Source organism: Lepidochelys olivacea (genome assembly GCF_965140295.1).
Source record: "Lepidochelys olivacea isolate rLepOli2 genome assembly, chromosome: 1".
Taxonomy (NCBI): Eukaryota; Metazoa; Chordata; order Testudines; family Cheloniidae; genus Lepidochelys; species Lepidochelys olivacea.
This window is the reverse complement of record NC_140411.1, coordinates 289,724,417-289,743,402: the sequence shown is the minus strand read 5'-3', so window position 1 is coordinate 289,743,402 and position 18,986 is coordinate 289,724,417. Positions and strand designations below refer to the sequence as shown.

General features: G+C 38.8%; 1 protein-coding gene across 1 annotated transcript in view; it reads left to right on the top strand.

Annotated features, from left to right (window-relative positions):
* Positions 1-18,986, top strand: part of CAND1 (cullin associated and neddylation dissociated 1) — a 52,059-nt gene that overhangs the window by 21,210 nt on the left and 11,863 nt on the right. The window contains exons 3-8 of the mRNA XM_084631028.1: positions 4,494-4,648; positions 12,666-12,789; positions 13,284-13,540; positions 13,619-13,724; positions 14,708-14,853; positions 18,275-18,567. Coding sequence (XP_084487154.1) covers positions 4,494-4,648; positions 12,666-12,789; positions 13,284-13,540; positions 13,619-13,724; positions 14,708-14,853; positions 18,275-18,567 — 1,081 coding nt within the window. The remainder of the gene's footprint in view (positions 1-4,493; positions 4,649-12,665; positions 12,790-13,283; positions 13,541-13,618; positions 13,725-14,707; positions 14,854-18,274; positions 18,568-18,986) is intronic.

Sequence of the window (18,986 nt, the reverse complement as noted above, 5' to 3'; positions counted from 1 at the left end):
TTTGGAGGGAGAAAAACAAATACTAGCTTGAGGAGAGCAGCATTGGCGTGAAATAAGTTTTGAGTTAAGTGTATACTATGTGTCTGCAGGCGTGGCTGACAAAGGACTCTGTTCAGAGCAGCATTGTAGGCTTGATCTTAAGGAGAAAATTGGCAGTGATAAGAGGTGTACCAAAAACGAGGGGGCAGGAAGCTGACAAAATGAGGGGGGAGCTCTGTTACTTACAGCCTGGTTATTGTGTATGGTAATTGGGGACCAAACTCTCTCTTGCTGTCGGGACCAATTTGGGTTTGGAACACTCTGGGGAATGACACTTGTTCCCTGGAGTGAGGTAGGTTGATTGTTATGCGGTATGTTTGACAGTAGTATGGGAGGTTAAAGAGTTGGTAATAGGGATCTGGAAAGTTTTCCTGCTTCAAAGAATGGGGGTCCTTTATCCACAAGGTAGGTTAACTACTTGGGAGAGACATTATGCATTGATGGGGGGCACTAGCAGAAATAAGAAGGTGAAGAAAATAAATGCACAAATCCAAAACAGGAAGGGGGAGACAGAAAGGGGTGACTTGACAAATCTTATGGGGGAGGAAGTTTTGTCATTTGCTAATGCATTGTTGCTGCAGATGAGTAGAATTTTTCAAGGAGTCTTTTTTAATAGGTGGTATATTACTTTAGTAATACATTACTAAATACGAATACTAGTAATACATTACTCCCCCCCCCCCCCTTTATTTCAAGACTAAGGGTATGTCTATATTGCGCCATTGTTGACAAAACTTTTGTCTTTCACTGGTACTTAAAAAAGCCCCCTGCAAAAGACAAAAGTTTTGCTGATGCAAGTGGCAGTGCGAATGCGGCTTTGTCGGCTGGAAGTATTTTGTCAGCAAAAGTGCCGACAAAATACCGACAGAGTGTTCACACACGCTGACTTTTAGCAACAAGGCTGTGTCGACACAGCCTTGTCGCTAAAAGCTGCATAGTGTAGACAAGCTAGATTTGCTTTGTATGATTCTAGTGTAAAAAGTGACTATGTAAAAACAGCATTGTGTTCCCATTGTGTTCCATGATTGTGTCAGTGATTTACCTAATCAATTTTTCTCTATATTGAAGTATAGGGTTTTTTCCTAACTATCAATACTTATAATTTGCATTGCCATAGTGGCCAGGAGCCCTAGTCGTATACCCAAGACCTCATTGTGGTGGGCACTGTACAAACAAAACAAAAAATGGTATCTGCTCCAAAGAGTTTACAATATAATTATAAAATGAGAGGCAACAGATTGCTACAATCAGAGGACTAGAGGATCTCCTCACTTAATGTTGTAGTTATGTTCCTGAAAAATGCAACTTTAAGCAAAATGATGTTAACCGAATCCCATTTTCCCATAATCAATTTTCCCATAATGTAAATGAGGGGGTTGGGTTCCAGGTACATTTTTTTCACCATTTTTTTCATTTTTAATACAGCTACACAGTGGTGATGATTGTGAAGCTTGATTGAGGTGGAGGAGTTAGAGGGTGGGATATTTCCCAGGGAATGCCTTACTGCTAAATGATGAACTAGCAATTGGCTGAGCCCTCAGGGGTTAACTCTCACACACTACAAGGCAGCAGGAAAGGAGGGAGGGCAGACAGACACACACCCTGTGTGTGTTTGAGAGAGAGATGCACATTTCCCCTTTAAGTATGAAGAGTGGGGTCAGAAGTACACTGCCTTGTGAATTAAATCAGCAAGCTGAAACCGGACTGCAGCTGCAGTTGCTGCGTAAGGCAGCAGCTCCCTATCTCGGTGTGTCCCCCCTGCTCTATGGAAGATGGGGTAAGCGGGGGGAGGGGGACACCCTGACATTAACCTCCCTCTTCTTCCCCTCCCCTCCTCCCCCCACAGCAAGCAGGAGTTTCGGGGAGCAGCTCCAAGGCAGAGGGCAGGAGCAGCACATGGCAGTGGGGGGAGAGACAGCTGAACTGCCGGCAATTGATAGCCTGCTGAGCAGCTGCTGCACAGGGAACTTAGGGGAGCGGGGAGCTGATGGGGGGGCTGCTGGTCCACCCTGCTTCCAACCACCCACCAGCTAGCTGCAAGGGGCTGCTCTTTCTGCAAGCAGTGGACAAAGCAGGTGGCTGCCAAAGGACATTAGAAGGGAGCATTGCACAACTTTAAATGAGCATGTTCCCAAATTGATCAGCAACATAACAACAAAACAACTTTAACGAGGACGACTTTAAGTGAGGAGTTTCTGTACAAGCAACAGTGAGACCTAATTGATCAGCTTAAGTAGGTAGTGGTCTCAGCACACCAGTGGTGTAGTCAGCCATGCAAACTAAATCTGAAAGTCAAGCTGGGATTTCTGGCTTGGGTTATCACTAGTAATAATGATTGCAGCCAAATTCTAAAAGTTCTGTGTAACTTGAACAGAACTTGGCCATATAGTTGGAATGTGCTGAAGCCTTTTGATAGGCAAGTAAAAAAAAATCCAGTTAATTCTTCAGCTGTCTTTTTTACTTTGGAATGCTAACTAAAAAGTAGAAAATTAATATTTCACTGATAAACTGATGCATTTTAATGCATGAGGGAAATAGAGCTGTTAAAAACAGCAGCACCTTCTTACTTTACATTGTAGCCTTTTGGAGAACCACCACATCAATTATGGAAAATACATTAGAAGAGGTAATAGTGTGGGGAAGGCTGGGAAAATGTTTAAGGAAGGCATGCTTTACTTTTTACCACTATACTAGGTTTTCCAGTAGTAATGCTAATTGGCCCATTAATATAGAAACTCATGATCACAACATTCTGTGCAAATAGATGTTGCTGATTAAAGAATATGGGATTGCATCGCCACCCAAATGGGTAAAGCACTGAGTAAAAGAACCATCACAGATTCAAAAAACAAAGAAGGCATGTAACCAGACAACCACTCCACCAGTTACTGGGCTTTCTTTGGAGTCAACAGAACTTGGATGCAAAGTTTCATTGCCTTTGTTCTTCCATCTGTTTTATGTTGACACACATTAAGGCACTGGAAGGAGTCTTTGTGTGGTTATACCTTGCTCGGAGCATGTCTAGAGTAATGACACAATCAAATAATTCACTGTTACCCTGCTATGTCTATATATACTTGATTTTGTGACTCTTTTGGGGGGTCATGGTGGATAATTAGCTGAACATGAGTTCTCAGTGTGATGCTGTAGTTAAAAGGGCTAATGTTATCCTTGGATGCATAATCAGGGGAATCTTGAGTAGGAATAGTTCGGTTATTTTACCTCTGTCTTTGGGATTGGTGCAACCGCTGCTGAAGTACTGTGTCTAGTTTTGATGCCCACAGTTCAAGAAGGATGTTAATAAATTGGAAAGGGTTCAGAGAACCACCATGAGGAGCATTTGAAAACATGCCTTAGCGTGATAAACCCCCCAAGGAGCTCAATTTATTTAGCATAATAAAGAGAAGGTTAACGGATGACTTCATTACAGTCTATAAGTACTAGGCATGTAAATATAATTTTAAAAGTTAACTGTTTAAACAATTAAAATTATATCTTTTAATCAGTTAACTGATTAAAGGGAGAGGGGCTGGGGCTGCTCTGGCCAGTCTGGGGCCAGGGCTGCTCCAACCGGTGTGGCCCGGGGCTGGGGGTTAACAGGGTGGGTGAACCAGTAAGACTAATGCTTACCATTTAACCATTTAATATTTTACATCCCTAATAAGTACCTGCATGGGGCAAATATTTGATAGTGGTCTCTTCAGTCTAGCAGAGAAAGGCATAAGATGATCCAATGTTATGGAAGCTCGACAAATTCAAAATGGAATTAAGATGTACATTTTTGACAGTGAGGGTAATTAACCATTGTAACAATTTACCAAGGTTCACTAAATCAAGGTTGGATGATTTTTTAAAAGATGTGCTGTAGGAATTATTTTGGAGAAGTCTTGTGGCCTATTTTATACAGGAGTTTCATACTAGATGATCACAATGGTTCCTTGTAGTATAGGAATCTGTCTGTGAGTCTATGAATATGTTATGTACTGATGGTGAAGCATACAAACTAATGTCAGTGGATATGGTAATTTTGTTACAAGTTGTGGCATTAGCTGACAACTCTATTTTTTACTCCAGGGTTTGAGAGTATGAAGAAGTAACAACACTGATACAACGTCTGTTGGATCTGGAGGATTTAAAATTCCTGATACAAAGCAAATGTGTCTAAAACAGTGATTCATTGTGTCAGAAGATTTACAGGGGGTGGGTGGGGAAGGATTGTACCCTAAGTAACTGAAACTTGGTTTTCACATCAAGAATACTACTAAATAGAAATAATGCAGAAATAATAGCAACACTATCTCAACCCTGCAAACATCAGTATTAACAATGGCTCTGTGAATACATTTTTTAATATGTTTTGAAGGATTCTTAATATAAAAGTGGTATATGTAGCTGGATATCACTTCTGTTTAAACCTGCAGATTTATTTGCATCATTTTTTTGTTTTATTTCAGTCTTGGTCCTTTGGTGAGTAAAGTGAAGGAATATCAAGTGGAGACCATTGTGGATACCCTCTGTACCAATATGCTTTCAGATAAAGAGCAGCTACGTGATATTTCAAGCATTGGCCTTAAAACAGTCATTGGAGAACTTCCTCCAGCTTCCAGTGGTAAGAAATGACATTCTTCTCCCCTTCTCTGTTTTTAAAACATGAGGTCTGACTTTATTTCTCTATATCCAATTATTTCATTGTAAGCTAGTGTCCTTCAGTGAACAAGATTCAGTTGTCCTTCAGTGACTGTTGACTTGAAATTCACTTTTGTTGGAGACAATCATTTGTGTGGTGCTTCTGTTATACATACTGTTACCTATTTATGATATGTAAAGAGATGGGGTAAACTTGAAGTCAAGTCACTGTAAAAACAGCTGGAAGTAATTTCAGATTACATCTGCTATAGATATCTACCTTAAATATTTTCGGGCACAATATTCCTAGGCTTTTTAACAATAGTAGTTAAATCTCATTTGGGTAAATTTTTAAAAAATTGACAATACACTTTTAAATTGAGATGACTTTTCTTTAATGGGATTGTGATAATTTCTTTTCCCAGTATGTGTTTTGAGATGTACCTAGTGTTTCTAATTATAGAATTACAGAACTTCAAACAGCCTGACTTCCACTATAAAATTAACAAGGCAATCTCGAGGAATGCCACTTGCCAAATGTTCGTCACTTTGTTCTTTTAAACCTAGAAGGTGCTCAAATACCACAGTGAGTGCAGTATGTTAATTTGACTCGGCTAGAAGGGAATGATAACTCACAATGGATTTGGGGACTGGAGTTCTTGTGTTAGGTTGATTACAAAGGGCAACCTGCAGAAAAACTAAACAGTCTAACACAGTTATAAGACTGGATAAGTAGAATTGGTTAAAAAAAAAAAAATGCTGAAATTTTGTCTATGCTATAAACTGGAAGAAAATGTGCAAAAAATTGCTTGTTTTGAAATTTTTCAAATAGCACTGATGGAGAATTTCTATTTACTTTCTTTTTAACCATGGTTTGCAGGCCAAAAATGAATACTCTGTTATGTTTGATCCACAGCACAGTTTCTCAACTGTAGTAGCATAAACAGTGATGGTAGAATATGGCCACAATGTAGTGTCTAACATTTTAATTTTATTCAGCATAACTCACTTACGCAGATGATATTCTTTAGGGGTTCTTTAGGACTACTTCCATTTCTGTTTTTTTCTTGGCTTCTTTATTCCCTGGTATACAATTTCTTTTGTCTCCTTTTTAGTCTCTCGTCTTTCCTCCACCTGTTCTTTACAGGGGAGAAGCTGACTCAAATCTTCAGAAAGATTTGAACTTACTTCCAATTTCTCTGTTTTACCAGGCCTTCGTTCCTACTCTCCTGAAATCTGTAATACGGTAGTCTCTAAAGCGTTTGGGTATCATATGGAGCAAATCTTTTCCCCAACTTTCTCCCCAGTCCTAGCTCAGAAAGAAATTATGGCATCGTATTTTCTTGTCAGTCCCTAGTTATTGGATTAGAACTGGTTTTGTGCCTCTTTCTAGGCCATGCTATGTGTCCTCTCCCACTTACCTACAGCCACTGGATGTATGCTAGGTGTTCTGACACGTGTTTAATTAGACATTAGGAAGCAGTCTCTCTAAATGTTACCTATTTTGCATTATGTATTGAAAAATCCTCTCAAACATCCTATTAAATATTTTAAAATTTAAAGATGTTTTATGCTAAATTACAAGACTCACCATTAAAGCATATGTTAACTTAAAAAATCCTTCCCAGGGATGTGCCTACATCCCTTTACGGTCCTCAAATAAAACAAAAAACAGTCATGCTTGTTTAACCTTTAGCAGAAATAAGCATATACAATAATTTATAAGAAGAAAGTTATAGTAAGTGATTTCCAGTTAGGCTTTTATGCTGGTTAATGAATCTTCTGGCAAAAACGCCTAAACAAAGAGCTAATAATCATGAAATGAGGGAGAAAATAGATATTTCATAGATAATAGATTTGGACTGTTTTTTAAAAAAAGATAAGTCGGTTTTGTTGCTCTCTCTAATCTAGAGGCAAAGGAAAAAATGAATATTCATTAAACTAAAGGTTCTATTGCAAAGAGTCAAATACAGCCTTATGATTTATAGCTCTTTTAATACAATGCATTTGGACTGCTTGCTTCCTTCCTTTTCCCCAGCCTGCATGGTGATGCAAATATATCACCCAATAGGTGGCTCATCTTACGAGGTGAATTTTTTAGTTTATGTAGTGTTGTTAGGGATCTGTTAAATTAATAAAGAAATGGATTGGCTTTTAAGGTCAAAACAGTAAAATTGTTATTTCTGCCTGATATAATTTTCCAAATTGTGTCTAAAACCTAAGTTTTAAAATTGTTTGTTTGTAGCTCATAATGTTCCATGTTTACTGAAGACATTGCACACACGGCCAATCAGGTAGCATTGAAAGTTTCAGCCATTGGGTGGCTGTCAATACTCTTACAAATACAAAGCCTCCACCAGGCAATTGAGTACCATCACCACAAAGGATACTTGAGTTCATGCAACTGTACGTACAAATTTAGAGCAGTCCATGCTGGGGGAAGAGCCACAGTGAAGATACAGTGGACACAGTTCAACTTATTCTCATTGTTTAAAAAGGAATTGTTAGCATCTTGCATAAACTAACCACTCAAAACACACTCTGAGTAATTTCAATTTTACGGATACAATATTTTAAACACCTTTTCCGCTATAAAATGCCCCAGGTAATTGCTATAGGATTATTTCAACTAACTTTTAGAAAACTGAATTAACAGAAAAATAAAACCTGAAAATCAGGGTAGATTTGATTTAAATCACTAGTCAGGAAGACTCGATTTAATCATGGATTCCTACATAAAAGTGCATTCTTGTTGGTTGTTATAACCTTAATACATATTCTTCACAACTCAGAGATAGATGTAGGTTTCTTTTTTAGAAGGTACACACTATACATTTTTAAAGTGATCTGCAAAGTTTTCAGTTTAGTTTTACAGCTATATCAGAAAATGAATGATTGTTTGGTTATTTCATTTACCAAAGGTAATTGAAGCAGATATTTATGAAGTCATTGGGAGGTGAACTATCTCCAATTCAACAGGTTAATCATTAATATTTGGAGGATTTTCTTGCCATGCTGTATTAGGAGGAAAACATCACCAGAAAGACATTTACATTGTTTTATTTAACTAAAACAACACTGTTATGTATTCTGGATTTTTCTCTTCAACAGCAAACATATAATATTTTAACAAAACAAGCATATGAATTTTTGAATTCAGTTAAACATTCAGGTTTTTTAAAATCAGGTTTGTTTTTGTTAAAATTGTTTTTAACTCAAATAGTTTACAAAAAAAATTAAAAAAACCCAACAACAACAATTATTAAATCGACTATGTCAGCCAGGTCATCATGAGAAACTTAAAATATTGGCTTCTGCAGCTAACTCAGTTGTCTTCAGCTTCATTTTCCCGTTTGTTCATAATCTGGAAAAGAAAAACAAGCTTTCCTGCTTTTTCGGGTCCCAAACGATTTCTCAATTTGGAATGAATTAGTTCAAAGGAAGAGAATATTCTTTCTACACCGGCAGAAGAAGCTACTGCTGTTAAAAGTGAACTTATCACTTCAACAGTCTCTGAATCCAAGTGCTTAAGTGACTTCCACCAGTCCACTGGTGTGACTTTCTTGAAAAACATCATCAGCAAACATATATTTCTTGAATGGTTCACCCTTAGCTCTGAAGTTTATTATAGTTGGCATTATGGAGGGATGATTGCTGGATGTCCATATCATAGCCAACTTCTCTTCTACAGCAGTTAAGGTTTACCCTGGTACTGAGTATTGAGAATATTTACAAGAAAATGAGATGGAGATAGTGCTTGTCCCATTCATTTTTTTTAATGCTTGTAATTTAACTCTGTCATTGCATATTTCTCTTTTTAAGATCTCATTCAGTTCCTTCCAGATTTCAACAGCGTCAACAATAAAACAGCTATTTCCCTGCATTTTGTTCAAGGCTACAGAAATAGGCTTCAGGGCACTCAGCATGTGTTCAACATTTCTCTTCAGCCCAGTGTTGAGAACTTTGACTGTGACAGTGCCATCTGTTTTTTCACGATTTTGTTCACAAACTGTCATCAGATTAGGTCAGTCTTGATATACACCTCTACCCTGATATAATGCTACCTGATATAACACGCATTCGGATATAACGCGGTAAAGCAGCGCCCTGGGGATGGGGCTGCACGCTCTGGTGGATCAAAGCAAGTTCAATATAACGCGGTTTCACCTATAACATGGTAAGATTTTTTGGCTCCCGAGGGCAGCGTTATATCGGGTTAGAGGTTTAGTCCTCAAAATAGTACACTACTGAGTTCCATCGCACGTCTTGTGGGAGAGTTAGCTTGGTTCCTCCCACTTTTTTCAGAGCAGCTGCTGCAAAGTGGGTTGTTATGGAAGTATTTTGTAATTTCAACAACATTAGACTTTATTTCTGGGACACTGAAGTCTTTGGTTAGGATGTGCATCAAATGAGCACTGCAACTGTACGTTATTAGCTTGGGACTCTCTTCACTCTCTTCTAAATTTCTTCTCATCCTGGATACATTTGCAGTATTGTCTGTGACCAAGCTGCGTACTAGACATCTGAATTTTTTTCACCATTTGTTGTAGTTTTTACTGCTACTTCTTGTAAGTATTCTGCTGTATGTACGTTTCCTGTTGTATCAATTGTTTCTATAAGGAAGACATTCCCTTCTTCTGTTGTCACACAAGCACATACAACAGGATCATTGTGGACATTGCTCCACCCATCAAGACTCAGGTTAACAATTTTACCCGCTAGACCTTTTGCACAGTGCTCAATTTCTCTTTCATACACTTTATCCAGCAATTTGCCTGCGACATCTGCTCTATTGGGTGGACTGTATCCTGATCTTAATGAATGTACCGTGTTAATGAAGTGTGGGTTTTCAGTCATACAGAAAGGAGAGTTTGTTGCATAAACAAACTGGGCAATTTTTTCACCAATTACCTCTTTTTGTAATCTGCTTGTTCTTATCACAAATTTATCTATGGTGGTTTTTGGATGATGGAGTTTTTTTTTCTTTTTGCTACAGGTGATATACTGTGGCTATGTGACATACATGATGTGACTGAAACACTGTCATTGGCAGATAACTCTGAAACTATAGAAAATGATGGTGATCTTGAAGGTAGATACAGTAACTCCTCACTTAACGTTGTAGTTATGTTCCTGAAAAATGCGACTTTAAGTGAAACGATGTTAAACGAATCCAATATCTCCATAAGAATTAATTATAAATACGGGGGATTAGGTTCCAGGGAAATTTTTTTGCCAGACAAAAGGCATTATATACATTTTAAACAAGAAATTTAATACAGGTATAAGTTTTAAACAGAGGAGGTGCCCCTGCCTTACCCTACACAGGCATAGCCCACTGGCACTGGAGATGAGGCAGGCAAGGAGGCTGAAGGTGTTGTAGGCTAGGAGAAGCATGTTGCGCAGCAGCGGCAGCTTCCCCTACTCTGCAAGCACCCGGGGGGTACAACCCTCAGCCCGCCCACTCCCCCCCTTCCCCCAAGTCCCCATCCTTGACCTGCGTCTTCTCCCCCACACCGCCTCTCCCTTTACCTTGCATGCTGCGTCCTTGCTCCTCCCTCCCCTCCGTTCTAAACGCCACAAGCCAGCTGATTGCCGCGGGCAGGAGGCAGGGGAGGGAGGGGAGAGTCCTCGCTCCTCCCTCCTGCCCGGGGCAATCAGCTGGCTTGCTGCGTTGGGGAGGGAGGGTGAGCCTGTGCGCCAAGTCCTCTTCCCCCCCACCTCCAAAACGCCGCAAGCCAGCTAATTGCCGCAGACAGGAGATAGGGGAAGGGGGGGGAGGCGCGCTGAGGCCTCACTCCTCCTGCCCGGGGCAATCAGCTGTCTTGCAGCGTTTAGGAGGCGGGGTGGGGGGAGGAGCGAGAACTTGGCGTGCGGGCTCCTCTTTCCTCCCCCCCACCTCCTGCCTGGGGCAATCAGCTGGCTTGCGGTGTTCCAGAGGGAGGGGAGCCTGCATGCCAAGTCCTCGCTCCAGCCTCCAAAGCAAGCCAGCTGATTGTTGCGGGCGGGGGGAGGAGGGGGAAGGCGCTGATCCGCGGGGTCTGCCGGTGGACGGGAGGCGCTGTGGGGAGGAGGAGAAGGCGGGGGCATAGGGAGGCTGCCAACTGTGGAGAAAGCAGGCAGCCAAATAACGTAAGAGTGGAGCATTGCACAACTTTAAACGAGCATGTTCCCTAATTGATCAGCAACGTAACAATGTTAACCGGTATGACTTTAAGTGAGGAGTTACTGTAGTCTTCAGAATCCTGTATGTTGAGGATGGAGTCTTCGAAACAAAATAAGTCAGTGCAGTTATTTAATTATTATTACCATACTTCTCATTTAGTATTACTGATTGCATTCACTGACAGTATTACTTTAAAGATGAAATTGTAAACGGAAGATCTGCCTATTTCAGCTATTTATTTTTTTATGACAGCTGCATGTGAAATGATAGTACCATAGAGTAACAACTACAGAATTCAAGAATAGTCCAGAAAGAAGACAGGCAGTCCTTAAAAAGAAGTATGAAATAAAAATGTTTACCAACCTGAAGATCCTGCATGTTCAGACATGTTCCTTTCATCATCTTCAACACAGCTTCCTCCTGAGAAGTAACACTTCTTATGATGTTTCATTCGGGCAATCAGGCCTTGCATTTCTTTGTTGCACTGTTGGCATTTTGCATTCATGCCTGTCTTATCCACAGGTAGAGCAACTTCATTAAAATATTAACAAACTGGATCTCTTTTACAGCCTGCTGCCATTTATAGGTTTTCCCTTCTAGTGCGAGAATGGTATGGTAGATCTCAAGTCAATGAAGGCTACACTCAGAAAGCCTCAAGACTTCTGGAATATGCTGCTCAAACAGTTTCAGTTTCGTTTCTACGGCCTGTCTCTCCCTTCTCACATTTATCTCCAGACTTCTTCTCCTTGTCCAGATCTATTCCGCCCCCAACAATTTCATTGAACTTTTTGAAACTTTGCACTTTTAGAGAGAGGTAAGGGATTGACTCTGTGTACACAAACTTGCAGAGGGACAATACGGTTGAGGTTTGTTATTTCTCACCTCTATATATTTTTATTTATTTATTTAAAAACATTTTTGCTGTTAACAAACATGTTCTCTCTGGAGACACAAATCCACAGTATGAGAACTGCAAAAAAACCGAAGCATCTCTGGTGGTATCTTCTAGACTGAGCACTGAGTCCCATTGGGTAGATAGAAAGATTAACCTAAATAATCTATACAGAAGCCCTTGAAACCCCATAAGATTGGGTCCCCAATCCGTGAACTATTGGAACTCATTTACAAAACTTTTCTTAAACGTTACATGAATATATTGTCTCATACTATAGAATTAGAATTTATAATCCCTATTCCATGATGAGATATCTTTAAGCTCTAGTGTATCTTAATTAAAACTATCTTTAGATAGGTTTTTTCCTCAAAAAGCATTTTTTATCAAACATGGATTTAAATAAAAAGCAATTTTTTAAAAATAAAATTCATTGATTTTTATCTGCCCTGCTGAAAATTAATGATGACCTACTTAAACTCCTTGGCACTTCACTATACCAGCTGTTCTTCACAGCCAGGTCAAGTTACCTCCCTACTTCTCCCAGTAAACTTTCTTGCTGTTGTTTCTCTTTATTCCCACCTATAATCTACTTCTGGCTCCACACACTTTCAGTCAACAAATACCCCTGTTGTAGGCTTTCAATGGCCTCTACTTTCTGCTGCTTCCATGCCAGCAGCTTTCTGTTCCTTTGAGTTGGATGCAGATTTCTTAATGAAAGAACACCTTGCTCAGTAACTTTTTCTAGGTAGAGCAACCTTTCAGTTTTAGTGTAAAGCAGTCAATTTAGGCTTATGTTGGACAATTAAATAGTCTTCATTGGGAGGAATTTTTGCTAAGTAATTTCCAACTGTTGCAAATATGACATTTGGTATATGACATTTGGTATTAGATTTACACATTTTTACTGTCAAAATGCTAAGGTTTTGTTGTACTTTTCAGGATCTGCGTTAGCGGCTAATGTTTGTAAAAAGATCACAGGGCGTCTTACAAGCGCTATAGCCAAGCAGGAAGATGTGTCTGTACAATTAGAGGCCTTGGATATCATGGCTGATATGCTGAGCAGGTAAGCATCCTTGTTACAAAATGGTGATAGAATGTAATTGTTAATGCTATGTGTTAACTGATTAAATCACTGTGAACTTGATTTTTCTAGTAATTAAATTTTAGGTGATTATAATTTAGGCTTTGTAAATGTGAAACAGTTGAGTAACTTGTTTCAAATGAGGAAAATTGAACACAAATGAAACTTTGTACCAGAATACAAATGTTACATTTAAAATATATTTAATTTAAACGTAGCTGATTAATCAAATAACTCATTATTTATCTTCTGAAGCTGTTGAGAACTTCTTTAGTTACCAGTTTCAGTTGTCAGTATACTTTAAAGGTATATCTGAAAGCAGTTAATTAGTTTCTTAGTTTTTCCAAATAATTCTACTTGCACTTGATATATTTTCTATGGCATTTTGGGAATACTTGGAATAAGAATGATACAATAGAAGAAAGAAATCAGTTCTAGATTCAGTTGGTTTGAGTTTGTGTTTTGTCTGTTTTAAGGCAAGGAGGACTGCTTGTTAACTTCCACCCTTCAATTCTGACCTGTCTGCTCCCCCAGCTGACTAGTCCCAGGCTTGCTGTGAGGAAAAGAACCATCATTGCTCTTGGTCACCTGGTTATGAGTTGTGGCAATATAGTTTTTGTTGACCTCATTGAACATCTGTTGACAGAGCTGTCTAAAAATGATTCCATGTCAACAACTAGGACGTATATACAGTGTATTGCTGCTATCAGTAGGCAAGCAGGTCATAGAATAGGTAAGAGAATTTATATATTTTTCTCTCATTCTGCATGTTTTTAGATGTGAATGATCATTTTTAATTTTCCTTTTTCAGGTGAATATCTGGAGAAAATAATCCCTTTAGTGGTAAAATTTTGTAATGTAGATGATGATGAACTAAGAGAATATTGCATTCAAGCTTTTGAATCTTTTGTTAGGAGGTAAGCTACTTTTAAGGTATGTTTTTTTTTTTCCCTTCTTACAAGTTGACTGGTTGTCATTTGACTGACTGTATAAGAAGTCATTGCTAGTCCTTGAGCAATTGAAAAGAGTTGAGGTAAGCCACAAGAAATGTGTTCCTTTCCTTATGGAAGTGATGGTCTTTGTGGTGCAAAATACCTTTGCTGATTTTGAATCAGAGATCATACCTGAATTGCTAAAGCAGATTTTTCTATCACTATCTTGTAATTTAACTGATAATCAGTGTAATATGTAAACAGACTGGCACAATAGGCCATGATTTGCTATTCGTATATAGTGACAGATAAGAAAATTGTTTTTATAAATATAATGCTTATGGAAAGTGCTAGATTCCCATTAGTGGAGACAGAACGTTCTTATTTCCAAAGGTACATCATAAGATTCGATAGCAGTCAGATTAGAAGATCATAATGGTCCCTTCTTGCCGTAAAATCTATGAATATAAATCATAGGCAGCAGCAGAGCATACTTCCCTGTCCCTCTACTTTTGCATTCCCTGAAGAGGTGAGAGGATCTTCTTGTTTCCTTGACCTCTGCTTTGACAGATTGCAACAGCAATAATTTTCACAGTACCTTTTGGGAGCTGAATTATGAGAACTGAACTACAGGACCACAAAGTGGCTAGTGTACTACATTTATATTTTGTTTGATTCTATCTATGGAGGTGAAACTCTGTATTTTTTCCAATCTTCTAACTTACCCTGTGTCAGTTTGGCCTGAGTTCTTGTATAGCAAGTTTCAGATTGTACTGAATGTTTGTAACTGAGTTGAATTCTGAGAAAAAATATGATATGTAATGGGAATTCTGATAGTATTAGATTTGCTAGTGGAATCAGTACTAAAGCATATAGATAAACATTTCTTCTGTTAAAGAAGAATTGTTAATTAATTGTTCAATATTAATATTGTACGTTAAACTTAATTTGTTAAATTTATTATACAGATGTCCTAAGGAAGTTTATCCTCATGTGTCTACCATTATAAACATTTGTCTTAAATACCTTACCTATGATCCTAATTACAATTATGATGATGAAGATGAAGATGAAAATGCGATGGATGCTGATGGTGGTGATGATGATGATCAAGGTATATTTTCTCTTGGTTTTGGGGAGAAGAGCTAGTGAGCCTAAATTGAGAAGAAATGGAAATGATCAATTCTATAAATCTTAATTCAGGTCTTTCCAAAACTTAAATGATTGTATGGCATTTTCATGTTTTGCTCTTTTATTTTTGCGGGCATGGCCATTTACTACACTCAGTAAGGTGAACAGCATGACATTTTATATAGGTATTTAGTGCATCCATTGGCCTGTATTGTGAGTTTAGAGGGATTATAGTAAAGAATCTCATAACTGTCTAAAAGTACTTGAATGGTGTAAACATGAGGAAGGCATAGGAATTCTTTAGTGTGACATGACTAGAAGTTGAAATAAATTTAGAGAATGAATTTAAGATGTATATCAGGGAAAGTGCTGCTTCTTTGCATGAGATGAGTATTGTTTTTATTTGTATTACCATAGCATTTAGAGTCTTAGTCAGAGATGAGGATCTCATGCTAGCTGCTGTACAAACACAGAACAAAAAGAATGTCCAGTTAGACTGGATAAAGCACCACAAAATATTGCGTAAAACAATGCTGCAGTTGTAGAGGTGTGGAGCAGAAGACTCAGAAGGTCTTAATACCACTTTGCTGTTTGACAAAGCTGTGAGCAGCAGCAGAGAGATGGAGAAGTCTGCAAGAGATAACGTCATCAGTTTACATTTGCATAAAGAAAAGGAGTACTTGTGGCACCTTAGAGACTAACCAATTTATTTGAGCATGAGCTTTCGTGAGCTACAGCTCACTCCATCGGACGCCTACCGTGGAAACTGCAGCAGACATTATATACACACAGAGATCATGAAACAATACCTCCTCCCACCCCACTGTCCTGCTGGTAATAGCTTATCTAAAGTGATCATCAAGTTGGGCCATTTCCAGCACAAATCTAGGTTTTCTCACCCTCCACCCCCCCACACACAAACTCACTCTCCTGCTGGTAATAGCCCATCCAAAGTGACAACTCTCTTCACAATGTGTATGATAATCAAGGTGGGCCATGTCCAGCACAAATCCAGGCTCTCTCACCCCCACCCCCCTTTTTCCCGGGGACACAGACACACACACAAACAGGAGAGTGAGTTTGTGTGTGTGTCTGTGTCCCTGGGAAAAAGGGGGGGGGTGAGAGAACCTGATTTTGTGATGGAAATGACCCACCTTGATTATCATGCACATTGTAGGGAGAGTGGTCACTTTGGATGAGCTATTACCAGCAGGAGAGTCAGTTTGTGTGTGTGGTTTTTGGAGGGGGGTGAGGGGGTGAGAGAACCTGGATTTGTGCAGGAAATGGCCCACCTTGATTATCATACACATTGTGAAGAGAGTTGTCACTTTGGATGAGCTATTACCAGCAGGAGAGTGAGTTTGTGTGTGTGGGGGTGGAGGGTGAGAAAACCTGGATTTGTGCTGGAAATGGCCCAACTTGATGATCACTTTAGATAAGCTATTACCAGCAGGACAGTGGGGTGGGAGGAGGTATTGTTTCATGATCTCTGTGTGTATATAATGTCTGCTGCAGTTTCCACGGTAGGCGTCCGATGAAGTGAGCTGTAGCTCACGAAAGCTCATGCTCAAATAAATTGGTTAGTCTCTAAGGTGCCACAAGTACTCCTTTTCTTTTTGCGAATACAGACTAACATGGCTGTTACTCTGAAACTAAGTTTACATTTGGTTATCTTATCAGCTATAGGGCTAGAAACTTGATTTTTGTTAAAAATCAGATGTTAAATTCTTCTGAAACAGAGACTAGACCACCACTTTTGCCAGGGAAAGTTTCCAAGTTGCCATCAGTGGGTTCATTTCTCAGTTCCTCTTTTGGTTGGGTATAAAAAGTATAAAATGATTATATTGCTGCTGGGTAGCTTGCCATACTTACTGAAACTTTGGCCCATCACTTAATCTGGATTTCAGAGCATAAGAACAGTGAACTCACATGCTTGTGACTCAGGTAGATTTGAACCTAAGCTGTCTCAGGTGGAAAGGTAGAGCATTCTCCTACTGGGCCATCTAGCTCTGCTTTAAATTAATTTTTAAATATTAATATAATCTACTTCTTGAATGCTCTGCTTCTGTTCTGTTTTCTTTGTGAGAAATAGTGTGGTTGAGTTTGTTGATAAACAAGTGTCTTGCTCTCTTAAGCTGCTAAATAGTTTTACAAGGAGCCTCTTCAGTCCTATAGAAGTTGCTTCAGAGGGCTTCGTTCTCCAGTAAAAGAGAGTTAAATGGAATATTCTGATCAGGTCTATAATATAAATGTCTGACTTAGGGGAACTAAATGTTTAGGCTGTAAGAGTATATATTCTAAGAGTTACAAAATCTTATGTACTATTAAACATAATTTAGTTCTTTCTAAATTGGTCAATTTAACTCAAATTACTGCAGTAGAAATTGACTGTAATACGTAGTCCAGAGTGGTACAACAAAGATGTAGAGATATAAGGAGAGATTTAACAAAACTGTGGAGTATTTAGGACTTTGAAAGACAATATCTTGTCTCTGTTCGCAAAGCAATGTAGATTTTGTAAAATTATTAAAATCTGTACAGTTTCTTACCCCGGAAAGAACCCGAGACTTGTAAGTTTTGGCTTGTAGAAGTCACTGCTGCAGATTGACATGACTCCTTTTTTATGGAATGGGTTACACACATAATTGTAGTGTAAAAAGAAAAGGAGTACTTGTGGCACCTTAGAGACTAACCAATTTATTTGAGCATAAGCTTTCGTGAGCTACATCCGATGAAGTGAGCAGTAGCTCACGAAAGCTTATGCTCAAATAAATTGGTTAGTCTCTAAGGTGCCACAAGTACTCCTTTTCTTTTTGCGAATACAGACTAACACGGCTGTTACTCTGAAACCTGTCATAATTGTAGTGTGTGTACAAGTGATCGGACCAACCACACATGTTGAACCCGTGCACAATTTTTGCTGGTGTAATAATGCCCCCAACGGGAGTAAAATGTGAAGAGGCTAGTTTTCAGAATTTTGATGTGCTCTTGATTATTGCCTTATTGTCTCATGTGATGAATATATATGAAAACATTCAAAATAAAAAATTTAGTAAGGCCACAAGTGTGGTGGGAATGACTTTGTCCAATTAGCAACTGAAGTTGAGGAGGGGATGTATGAGAGGGGCTGGTGTGAGGAAGCTGGCAGAGTAGATAATTAGTTTTAGGACTCAGGCAGTTTTGAACGACCTTTTGTATACTTCTGCTTTATCTTGATTATAGACTGCTTCTTAAATTTCTTAAGCTACTATATTATCTGTCTCTGGTAAGTTTTACACATTTAACAATCTGTTGCATCAAATAAATTTGGGTTCTTTACAACAAAACTTTCTGTACAAATCTGCTAGCATGGAATGTCTATTTGTGAATTTGTGTATAATAGAAGTTCATTTTATTTTGTAAAGGGAGCGATGATGAATATAGTGATGATGACGATATGAGCTGGAAAGTGAGACGTGCAGCAGCTAAATGTTTAGATGCTGTGGTTAGCACACGACATGAAATGCTTCCAGAATTCTACAAGACCGTGTCTCCTGCTTTAATAGCCAGATTCAAAGAGCGTGAGGAGAACGTAAAAGCAGATGTTTTCCATGCATATCTTTCTCTTTTAAAACAAACTCGACCTGTGCAGAGTTGGCTGTGTGATCCTGATGCAATGGAACAAGGAGAGACACCTTTGACAATGCTTCAGAGTCAGGTTAGCTGTCAGGATTTTTTTTAGTTCTTTGACTTTGAGAGAAGACGATGCTTGATTATTCATTGTGCTCTGGGTTCATGTGGAAAGTGGTGAAATCACTTTGTCACCAGCTTCTTATAGTTGTACACAGATTATGGGTTCTGACTCTGCTAACTCATATGAGAGGGAGTGTATGGTAAATTGGCTCAGATACCTGCAGCTGCTCTGGAAACTGGAATTACCTGTTGGACTCATAGAGTGCTTATTTTATTTTAATTATTGGTTGCTCATCTCTAAAAATGCTGTGGAGTCTATGAACCTAGTTATTATTTGCCCCATTTTTATAAAACAAAACATTCATAGTCTGCGACCTATTATAGCTGTTTAGCTAAATTCAGAATAGGAGAAAAATTAAATTCTCACAATAAAAAAAGGAGACA